The sequence below is a fragment of the Astatotilapia calliptera genome, chromosome 7, assembly GCF_964374335.1.
Source record: "Astatotilapia calliptera chromosome 7, fAstCal68.1, whole genome shotgun sequence".
Taxonomy (NCBI): Eukaryota; Metazoa; Chordata; class Actinopteri; order Cichliformes; family Cichlidae; genus Astatotilapia; species Astatotilapia calliptera.
Genome location: NC_137428.1, coordinates 45,892,009 through 45,904,357, shown reverse-complemented (window position 1 = coordinate 45,904,357; position 12,349 = coordinate 45,892,009). Strand labels below are relative to the sequence as shown.

At 38.5% G+C, this 12,349-nt stretch overlaps 1 protein-coding gene across 1 annotated transcript in view; it reads right to left on the bottom strand.

The window, feature by feature from the left end:
* The window catches only part of LOC113026334 (solute carrier family 23 member 2), a 76,833-nt gene that overhangs the window by 15,284 nt on the left and 49,200 nt on the right, over nt 1-12,349 (bottom strand). Inside the window, exons 8-10 of the mRNA XM_026174991.2 lie at nt 9,683-9,936; nt 2,805-2,969; nt 1,386-1,494 (exon numbers count right to left, since the gene is read on the bottom strand). Coding sequence (XP_026030776.1) covers nt 1,386-1,494; nt 2,805-2,969; nt 9,683-9,936 — 528 coding nt within the window. The remainder of the gene's footprint in view (nt 1-1,385; nt 1,495-2,804; nt 2,970-9,682; nt 9,937-12,349) is intronic.

The following is a 12,349-nucleotide window of genomic DNA, read 5'->3' as shown; positions in this document are numbered from 1 at the left end:
GCACAAAGACATCCTCCAACCACACACACCCATATTTTGCTCCATTGCGGTTTATTTCACACCTCAAACATTTAGTAAACAATTAAGCAAATACAAGTAATTTGCAATAAATTACAGGTAGAAAGAAAGTAAACTACTAACTCTTTTACACTAACGTCTGCACCTACACTGGTATTTTTGAAAACGCAGCTGTTTCGTCCACACGTAAACGATGTTTCGAATCACCGAAAACTGAGATTTTTTAAAACTCCTTTTTTGCGTTTACGTGTGGACGAGGAATACAAAGTTTGTCACGCAACGTCAAAGGTATGTGCTTTATTTCACATTACACTGTGCGCCACGTTATTGTTTACGTGAGATGAATTGCAGATAGAGACAAAATACTGTTACTGTTAAATTGACTATGCGCACGCTTACACACACGCAGTTACTGTACCTCTATTTAGAAAGGCAGAGGCGTCACGGTGTGATTATTTTACGTGTAGTTGTTTTTTTCCCTGTGTTATAATATTCAACATTGCTATCAATACATTTTTCAATAAATGCCTCTCTGTGCAAAATGGGTTTAAAAACATAAACAACTGTGGCATACTGTTTGTCTGTGATTTGAACTGAGGGAACAAATCGTGGCAGGATCTGTCTGATATTATTTGTATCCCACTGTAACTTTACTGTATAAATAGCTAACATCTCCAAAATGTCAGGAGAAGTTTAGTCATTACAACAAGTGTTTGTGAACTAAAAATCAAGAATGTGGGATATTGTTTGTCCGTGATTTGAAGAGCGTCCGTGATTTGAAGAGCCCAGCGCTGCTCCCAACGAAGGGAAAAGCAGTTTTGCAGTGGAGACCTACCTTGCCACTTGTGCAGGTGAAACCAAAGGGCAGATATGCTTCACCATATTTTCTAGTCTTTGGCTTAGAATGAAGTTGGTTTGGAAACATATTCAGCGATGCTTCATCTCCTGCTTTGTGTTTGTGTGGGCACCTGTGCTAGCAGTGTCCAAGCATGGTTTTTTTTTTTCTCCTTTTCATACCGTGCCCCCATACGTGGGCGGGCCCCACACTTTGGGAAGCTCTGGAGTAAAACTAAAGTAAACTAAAAAATAAATAAATAAATAATAATTTTAATTTGTTCAGTAAATTCAAGCAAAGAAGACTTTGAGTGTGTTTTCACAGGTTGGATGGTACCACTTGACATTAAAAAAAACCACACACACACTTTTTGACAGACTATGTTTCACAGTCAATATGTAGATTATTTTAACTGTATTTCTATACTTTCATGCAAATACTGATTTTAAAGCCCTAAAAGTGTGTGTGTGTGTGTGTGTGTGTGTGTGTGTGTGTGTGTGTGTGTGTGTGTGTGTGTGTGTGTTAAAATCACCAGTGTCAATGATGCCAGGATTGGATTGAAACCAGGTGGGTAGAACCAGACCGCTGAAGGTTGAAAAGCCCAGGATGACGAGGTTACGTGAAGAGTTAAGATCCACATACTGGAGAGAGAAAAGAAGACAGGATGGTGTGTGAAATAGGGTGAGAAAGAAAGAGAGACAGAAATAATGTGATACAAATTTGCTAAAACTGGTTTATTGACTCTCAGATGCAAGCCATTATTTTGTTGATCTGTTTCAGCTAGCTGACATTTCTGCTGTGGAAGTTCACTAAAATGAGATTAGGAATAATCAGGAAAAAAAGAGACCCAAATTCTATTTTGGTATGGGATTCACATTTATTTGGTCATGACAGGTTAACACGGGTCACAGTGAGGTCAGTGTAGATATATATATATATATATATATCTGTGTGTGTGCGGATGTATGTATAAGACTATATTACCTGCCTATAATAATGAAACATGATACACAATAGTGTTACAACAGTACAAAACGAAATAGCTACAAAATATAGCTTGGGAAAACACCGTCATTTTTCATCTTTACAAAAACTGATAGAGCAAGTTCTTTAGCCAAAAAATACCATAGAGGGGAGGAACTAATAATACAGTTGTGCAACAATTCAGTTAAGGTATTTGCATTTACTGTATTTTCTAGCAAGTACTTCCTTAAACGCCGTCTCACTTATGTTTTTCAACAATTAATTAGTCTCGAAGTCGGAGACTTTTATAACAGCTAAAAATTCACAGTGTTTAGTTTTCAGTTCTCATTTAGGCATTAAGAAATATGTTTGTGGTTGAAAAACAAACACTCAAAAACCTTTTTTGGAATATCATTAAATTACTATCTTCTTGTCTGTATGTTTGTCCAATATGTTTGCTGTAATCAAACTGAAATAGCTTGATACGGGAAAGGTGATTACTATTGACCCTTACTCACTCAACCTAACCTTGAAATCACATATTACTGTACTTACATTGAATTTCATGTATTACGGATTACACTTACAGTGCGCTAACAACTGCCAAGCTCAATATCTAACATCAAAGCAGTTTTACAATATTGAGACATTTTTGTGCAGCAGATTTCTTAAAGGTTGCTTAAAGTGCCAAATGGTAGACAAGTTAATGACAATAAAAAGCAAATAAAGTTTTTATTACACACATGATCCTTATTTTCTGTTTTTGCCTGTATTCTAGATAGATTTAACAACACCGCTCACTGTGGAACCAGTGAGTCCAAGAAAGCCTTAATAGAGATGGTGCTTTGTTTAGCAGTGTTGTTTTATTTGAAGGGGTTAAGGATTAGGGCATCTTATTAAGCTATGCTCTAGTTACTCTGAATAAAAAAAAAGGTGCACAATAAAAGACAAATGCAATTTGATATGCTGTGAAATTAATTGTGTTTACCTGGAGGTTGGATATCCCAACTGCTGCAATCATTCCAAACATAATAAGGAACATGCCCCCAATGACTGGATCTGGGATAGTGATAAAAATTGCTCCAAACTTTCCAAAGATTCCGAGGATGATCATCAGAATTCCAGTTGTCTGGAGGACCAGCCTGCTACCAACCTAACATAAAAACAGAGCACAGGGACTCACTGTAAGGTGTACACAAGAAAACTTAAACCATCATTATTTTTGCAAGGATGTTGGAAGAATCTCTGGGTCTCACTGGACATGTGACATGACAACACAGGAAGAGTGGTTAAGCATTTCGATGCCATAATATTAAATAATAACTATATCTGAAATTGTCCTGTGATAAGACAGGGTGTACATGTTTTTAACAGGTGTGTACATACTAATCGCAATTTTTTTAAAATTGAAAATACAGTAACCTGCACTTTCAAACAAGACATGAATACAAGTGGATTTAGATTACCATTAACCAATGCACAAACAAACATATATACATAATACATATAAATCCATCTTGAATGTTGTCAGTAGTCAAAAGTAAACTTGGTTTTGGTCCCTTTCAGTAATTGGTGAAAATCTCCCAAAGGTGTTCTTTTTAAATGGTGTGTGGTAGGACTTGACTTAAGCGGTCACAGAAGTGCAGGAGACTGATGCTGCCCAGTGTAGCAAGTGATTTATTCACCATTTTGTGACCCAAATAATATTTACAAAAAAACAAATAAGAAACTCAACTCTATAACTAACTCAGTTCAAATAAACATAACTGAACTTAAATCAACAGAAATTAAGGTCAAACTGCACACAGCTACACTGACCCCTGAACCTTTCTTCTCAAACACCCGAGTTCTGCTTAAATAGTCCACTTAACCAAACGATTTCTCCTCTGGACTATTCCATTCGGTAGGTAAGATGAACATAATTATATTCAAACCTCTACTACTACTCTTTACTGGCAACATGAACTCTGTGGTGTAATCAATACATATTACAACAATAAATCTATTTCTTCATAAACCCTCTAAAATCAACTTTATTAAATTATAAGAGTTCTTCCCCTCCCGCACTTGGTCTCTTCCTGTGACCTCAGATGAACCCAGAAGCTATAAAGCAGGAAGTAAAACTACATTTCCTCCTTTTGTTTCTGGAAGACAGGTAGGTAAGGTAAGTTCTAAACAATACAAATTAACAGTTGAAATAAAGAACATGTTAACTTAACAAACTTGTAGGAATTGATTTAAACCAAGATGTTATATTATATAATCTGTAAAAGTGCAAAACATAAACAAACCCGGGATAGTAGATGTTTGCCTATTGCAGATTACATGTGAAATATGGTTAAATCAAATAAAGAATGTTAACTAAGAATATGGACAAGTGGTACTCTCACCCACTTTGTCACATGGTACCTATAGAGTATATTGATGTCATTGTCAAGTTGTTCAAGGAACAGTTTAAAAATATTTTTGTGCGTTGGGACATAGTATATTACCCTGCTGGAAACATCCCATTTAATATGGGGACCCCATGAAGTCTTTGGTTGGTGTAACCCACTAAAAGTGGTGTAAACCACTTTTATTCCCTGGCTTTTTGTCATCTCTTTTGATTGTTTTAAATGTACACCACTTTGCTCAACAGCTGTTGTTGATGTGCTATATAAGTACATTTGACTTTGACTAACCCATGCGATTTGAAGTGATGTGTATTCAGAAATACTATTCTGACTAAGACCCTCAGGGTGTACACCGCACCCCTAGCGTCGTTGCCCACCTCTCAATTTTAAAAACACATAGACACTGAGGGCTATCAGGAGGGGCTATGCGCTTACCTGCTGCTCTCTGGCAGGTAGCTCCATGCCCTCCTGGGTTTTAAATGCACCTTAGAACACACATGCATCAACACTACATAGGAGCGGGCGGAGGGAGGTTTGGAGTCTTCTCACACCCCTGTTCTCTCCGACCTGCTGGAGCGGGGGGCCAGGAGGAGGAGTTGGCCGTCCGACTGGGGTCTGGAGTGTGGGGCCTCCCTGCTGCTGCGGAGTCGGGGCGGTCTGCCTCTCCCCACCGCAGGGAAAAGGGTAACACCACCTGGGTCTGGGTGCAGTTTCCCCCTCCAGGGGCAAGGGTACCTAGACCCGGTTCTTAGAGTACGCTTGGGGAGTGTGATTGTGTGTACAATGTCTCTCTGTCTGTCTCCACATTGGTTGAGTGTTGAGTAATTGCATATGAGAAGATTAGTGAGTTACATTTGCCCTCTTAACTTCAGGCAGCCTGGCCATTCTCCTCTGACACCTGACATCAACAAGGCCAAGATAAGTACTGTTCAGTAGTAATCCCAGTAGATCATCCATTTCTCAAATACTGAAACCAACAACCATGTAAAAAACTACTTGAATTACCTTTACCCCTATTCTGATGCTTGATTAGAACTTCTGCAGGCTGGTGAGTGTATATTGGCACTTACAACAGCAATTTACAAAATCTGAGCTTTAACTTCTGCTATGAATCAAAACAGGGCTGCTTTGACTCTGTAAATTAAAAAAAAAAAATAACAGTGACTGCTCCATCAGTTAAACTGTATATGGTTGTCAGTGTCATGGTCCTGGGTCGTTATACCCAGCGTTTTGTGTTTACTGTTCCTATTGTCCTGTGTTCTAGTATTTATTCTGATTTTGGTATTTTGTTCAATAGTTCTCAGGGTTTTGATTCTTAGTGTTTTTTTATTCCTGGCTGTGTGCTTTCCCGGTGCTGTGTTCGTGTTCCTGAGTTTGTTTGTAAAACTGTTTATGATTTCCTGTTTTACTTTGAAGTTCTGTGTCTTGTCATGCCCATTAAGTTCAGCTGTGTGTTCCTCCTGTGTGTTCTTTCCTGATTACCTTGTGTCTGTACTTATAGTGTGCTTCTACCTATGCACCCCATGGGTTCGTCTGTGTTATTTTGCGTAATCTGGTGTTCTCAACGTCTCTCTGCTCCTCATCCCGTGTGTCTCCGTATATTATGATTTCAGGTTTGGTTTCTAGTTTTCCCAGTTTAGTTTTTGTCTAGCCTGTTCCACATTTCCTGTTTGCCACTTGCCACACTGTAAATAAAATTCCCTCACATCACCACCACTGTCTGCAACTTGGGTCCTCCTTCAATACATCACACGACTGCTTCCCCAGCTGTGACAGTTAAATATGTAGTTTAGTCTGCAGCACAAACAGTAAGACTCACAAACAACAACAATGCAATATAACTAAATCATTTGTGTCTATAGCCTTCCGCTCCCATTAATTGTATCACAAGACCATAATCTAAAGGTCAAATAAAATCATATTTCACCCTGCTTGCCCTGCTCACTATCTCTGCTTCCACTGAGTCCATCCAAAAGTTAAAACGGTAGTTATCCACTAAAATACAAATGTATAACTTATAAAAAATCTTACTTGTATAATCGCAGTTCTACTGAACTATTTCTGTATATAGTATGGATCTGCCAAGGCTGTTAACTGCTCCAACCACCCATCTGTATGGAAAAATATTTACAGATATTTCAGTCACATGGCCATTAATAGTATGTGTTATTATTTTTAGGCTGTTTCAGTGAATATTTTAGAATACTAAATTAACATCAAACTCTCTTCTTACAACTACAAATATGCAGCTAGTATTTATATTAATGGCTATGTACATATATCACCACCAAAGCTCTCAGACAGATGAATCACCATTGTTTGACATGAATCAACATTATTTGTGCATTGCAAAGTTAATTTAGTTTTCTCTCCTTTCATTTTTTTTATGGGGTAGGGGCATCATATGCCCAGATAATACAGGGCACAGGACATCATATTAAGTGAGGAATGAATGTTACTTATAGATACTTTAATGACAATAACATCTGTATCCTAAAAATGTTTTATTGCATAATAATAAAATAAAATGAATACAAAATTTAAGAAATCTTTATTGCAGTCACTTATTATTTAAGTGTTCAAATTCCTTGTGACAAATTATCCAAGTACACAATAGATACTGTGTGTGTCTCACCAGAGTTAGAGGGGTTAGTTTAGACCAGACAACTTAATGTAGCAACTTCAGTAACAAAACTACAGATAGTACTTCTGAGGACAGTCGTCTGAGGAAATTCAGTTATAAATTTGCTCCTCTATGCCTTTAAATGTCTTCATTTACTCAAATGCATGCCAAATTACCACAAAAGCTGATTGACATATGTGACTAATTGCACTTCAGAATTTCAGAATTTATGTAGTCTTACAGCCATTTTAGGAAACCCTACCAAAACTGGTGTGAAGACATGTATATTAACATGTTTAACTCTTACCTGGCAATGAATTAAGTGTCTGTAGGTAATGTGAAAGATTTGTTCATTGTAATATATCTGGATGCACACTCTGTGTCATAGTCCTTCTGTCCTCCTGGTAGTCCTGCCAGTTTTTCTTTCTCTCCAACTTGGCTTTCTCTTATTCCTCTTGACTGTTTGTGTGCCTATATGTGTGTGTGGGCATGCATGTGTGGTAACCACACCTTAATTTCAGAGGCAGAATCCTCTTGTTTTTTGCACTCCAGCCTGGTATACCTACGGTAATCAACTCACCTGCTCCTCATCTGGTGATCAGTTGGCTCCCTTCAAATATGGAGGACATTATTATGCCCCTCTGCAGCCCCTAATCTCTTTGCAGTGGCAGTGCAAGAGTGTTCAGCTGTTGCTAATCAATCACACCTAGTCAGGTGTGGATAAAGGCATACTTGAAGTGGGCTTTCATAAAGGCTCACCAGTCTTTGTCTTAGTGGTACCAGCTACAGTATTTTAGCCACCTTCTTATGCAATTTAAAATAAAACCTCTGTGAAATTCTGGTATTAGTCTCCAAATTTATGTTGTGGCTTTTGAGCTGAGTCGTAAAATAAATGGGGGCTTGTCCAGGATAGTTTGGACATTTTTGTGGAGACAGAATATCAGTTTTTTGTGTCTATGCTTGATCGTTTAACTCTTAGTGGTAGATACTCATCCCTGTTCCGTAAATCTGTTCACCTGTGTAAATGTCATCCTTCTCTCTTTGGATTTATGGATGAGAGTTGGAGAAAGAAAACTGTTTCACTATCAAGTCTAAAGATGGAGTGGAATCTATCGGCCCATCAGCTTGGATTCTGTATATAGAAACTCTGGATGTCTTCCCTTTATTGAAAGACACTGTAAATACGTTTTTTCACATCACTGTCAATAAATTCACCAAACTGCATTCTGAGTCTGTGTTTGAGTCCTGGCTGTGTGACAGAATGCTCGAGCCAAAAATGGGCTCAGTGGACTCAACTGTGTTCTTGTCGCCGGCTTGTCCAGCAGGAAACTCAGCTGGCAAAACACAAAGCTCTGCTGCTTCACATATCAACAGAACAAGATATATGGGAAGAGCATGTTTTGAGGGGAGCATATTTTCATAAATTATTGGAAAAAATGAAGTCTGAGACTGTACAGTCTGTCCAAGCTGGAACAGGAGGCCATGGAGAAGTACATCACCCTCAGATGCCTGAGTCTCTGACGTGGTAGACTGAATCCATGATTTGTAATTGGTGGCATATGGTCTGGTTCACTTGCTATTCCAGCACTGACTGGACAATAACCTTCATCCAATGTCTGTTCTGCTGGTCCTCTCTCAAGAATGATGTCCAGGAATATGTGTCTGCTTGCCAGGTTTGTGCTAAAAATAAGGTTTGCAGCTCTCCACCCACAGGACTCCTCCGATCTTTTCCTACACCTGGGAGGCCTTGCCCTGGCCTTTCCCCGCTCGCCAGATAACATAGTCATCCTTACTATACTTTTCTAAGGCAGCCTACTTCATCAGCTTACCCAAACTGTATCCTCACTGGATGCCCAAGTAATGACTCAGCTTGAGAATTCTTTGGGACATCTTGTTGGATTGTGGTCCTCAAATTACCTCCTGGGTGTGAAAAGAGTTTTGCTCTGCCCTGGGAACCCAGGTTAGTCTTTTTTCTGGGTTTTACCTGCAGACATTATGACCAGGTGGAGAGGATAAACCAGAAGCTGGAGGCCTCCCTCTGATGCACAGTGTCCATGAATCCCTCCACCTGGAGCTCCCAGATAGCATGGGAAGAATATGCCCATAACTCCTTGACATCATCAGCAACTAGGCGATCAGCCACCCTCGTTTCCCTCTGTGGAAGGAGAGTGTTCTGTACTGTCTGTGCAACACAATTTCTGCACATGTCCGCGGCTCTGGAGGGTGACACAGGTAGCTCTGCTTCGGACAAATGAGCAGAATAAATAAAGTGCCGATCATTGCAAGACATCCAAACCCTATTGCTTAACAGGTTAAAAGATTTTGGCTTTCCACCAAGCATGTTCTGTTACGGATTCAATCTTGCAGACTCTCCTACTTTCATTGGACCACTTGAGATTTACTCTTTATTTAACCATGAATGTGCATGGAACATGGTCGTCGGAGTCCATGTTTCTCGGATGGTATTACAAGACAGGACATGCCAGGGTTACAAGAGCATTCTAAATTCAGGAAATTTGGATAAAATACAGGGTCATCTACTAATTGGTTCCATTGTTCCATTTTTCCTTGGGAATGACAAAGAGTTGTCTTGTCACATATGAATTCGTGTGTGTGTGATTGATAAACCACTTGAGGGTACCAGTTTAGCACACTGGGTTTAACAGGCAAACCATATACTGTAAGGCCCCATGTCTTCCTCCTTGCGTTCCTGTCTTTTCTTTACTATTCTTTTGGACTAAAGGTTTAAAAGTCCCCCAAATGTTTGTTATGTTTTGAATCAAATGAATTAAAAATCTTACAAATTGCCTTCTTCAAGAGATCTACAACCAGATAAGAGATTGTATATACCTTTGTAATGCCCAGTGCAGCAATGTTTTGGCTGTAGGAAGTGGTGCCATTTCCAGTTCCCCACAGAGCAGCAAGTATGCAGCCAATACCCTCTACGGCGATGCCTCGGTTGACAGCGTGTATGGGTGGTGGAGGGGCACCAGACAAGCGAGCACAAGCATAGTAGTCACCAATAGATTCCATGGTCGATGCCAAGACCCCGGCCATCATACCCAGCACTGATGACAAACTCACTGTGGGCACACCCCATTGGCCTGTGGATGCAGAGGAGGCATACTTAAGCTTTCCTAAACTATAGGAACAGGAAGACTGAAATCATGTCAGTGGCTACAGTACCTAATAGATGAATCAGTCATTGTCAGTTTTAATAAACATGAAGATTTATTTATTTGCCTGAGTAAAAAATTGTAGTTTGAGTGCCCATTAGTTTAGTTTGATCAAACCATTTTTGTGCTTTTTAATTGTTTAACTTATTTTAACACTCTGGATACTTTAAATCATGTCGGCAATGATGACACCTGGTCTGTTGGAGCTCACTTGCATTCACATGTCATATTACATTTCATTTAAATTAATTTTTTTAAAGAGAACATTTTCTTAAATGCAAAAAATTATAAACACTTTCAAGTAGAGTCAAACCCAAATAAAATAAGATATATATGTATAAACTAAAGTATCTTTTTTTTAAAAATCTTTACTCATTTTGGAAGGTTTTATGAGTTTTTGTACATGTGTTGCAATGCGTTAAAGTGTGCAAGTGAATGAGTGAATGAAGAGACACAACCATATCAGCATTCTGAAGTTTGCTCTGTTCTTCAAAGTTTTTGTGCTGTTGAAAACAAGATGTTATGATGCTGTAGACGTTAATTAATATTAACAATAATTCATGGTCCAACCTAAAATCCCTCAGGTCAGTGGAGTTTTACAGGCCCATGTATATTTTTATTGGCTTGTGCAAAAAGCTTTAATATTTATATTTTTAATTATTAGTGCAATTTAATTGAGACAGTATTTTATATTACTTTACTTTCAATCAATGTTACGAAAACCTTGAAATACACACCATGCTCCCCTTTAGGTTCACCCCTGTTCGCTTCCATCTAAAATAGGAAAGCTGTCGTCAGCCTTCAGCAAGATGTATAATTTAACCATAGTATCAGACTAAGTCAGCATCTCATCTGCATATTTTAATGTAGCCTTACTTCTGATTTATTTACTAGATTATATTTATATATTGACTCTTTCCCTAATTGATCTTTTTTACTTAACTTCAGTAATTACTTCCTCTGAACCATCGGCATGTCTTTTAGAGCCCATTCCCACAAGACTACTCAAAGTCCTACCCCAATATCAAAAATTATTGAAAAAGTAGTTGTAAAGAGAACTGAAGAGTTTCAGCTATGAAACAATAGAGAAACAGCATTATTTAACGTTACAAATGAACTTTTAATGCCCTCTGACAATGGACTCATCTGTGTGCTTGTCTAATTTCCCCTTGTGGGACAATAAAGAAAATTGAATTGAATTGTCCTGCTAGACCTCAGTGCACCATTTGATACTGTTCACTTTAAATGTTTTATTACAGAGAATTTCCCATGCTTTAGGTATTAGAGGTACTGCAATGCAGTGGTTTGAATCATGTCTATCTAACAGACTTTAATTTGTCCATGTAAATGGCAAGTCCTCTTCACACACAAAGGTTAATTATTGAGTTTCAATGGTTCAGTGCTTGGACCTGTTTACAATGTACACATTTCCAATATTTTATTTTAATTTTTTCAGCATAGAAAACTCCATCAACAAACAAATACAGCTCAGGCGCTGAGATGATAGGACAAGAAATAGCACAATAATAATAGTCAATAGGGAAAGACAAAAGAAAAAAGAAAGAAAACATTAAAATCAGAAACTACCAGTATCCATAACAAATTAAATGTCATGAATATGTAATAAACAGGGAAATTGCAGTGCCATGGTACATGTTTATACAACGTGAGCTTTCTCAAGATGAGAACAAAACGGAGTCCAGGATTTTGAGAAAACATTTGCTGCAGGTGTTTGCAGGTATCGAACTTTTTCCAGCTGAATGACTGATAACATGTCATTGAGCCAGACACTGAAGGAGGGAGGAGCAGCGGACTTCCATTCCTTTAGAATAAGTCTTTTCGCAATCATCATTCCGAGGTCGATTGGCACCCGCACAGTCGCAGGGATAGTTCTGGAACGTACACAGCACAAAAACTGCAATTTCTGGATTGGGTAAGATGGAAATCCCATAAGCTTTAGAGTACCAATCAAATATTTTGGACCAAAAATTGGTCAATGAGGGGCAATGCCAGAAAGCGTGAGCCAATGTGCTCTCTGATGTTTTACATCTGTCACATATGGGGGAAGTTGAAGGATAAATTTTGTGTAGTCGAACCTTGGAATAATGTAGCCGATGGACAATTTTAAATTGTATTAATTGATGTCTGCTGTTAACAGAGCAGGAATGAATTTTTGATAGGCATTTGTCCCACATTGATTCTGATATTTCTATGCCCAATTCCTCCCTCCAAGCGTCTCTTATCCTCGTAGTCTGCACTTCAATGCTGTCATCAAACAAACGTACAATTGTAGAAATCAAATGTTTGGAGTAAGGAGGGCTCAGGAACACCTTAAAAAGGT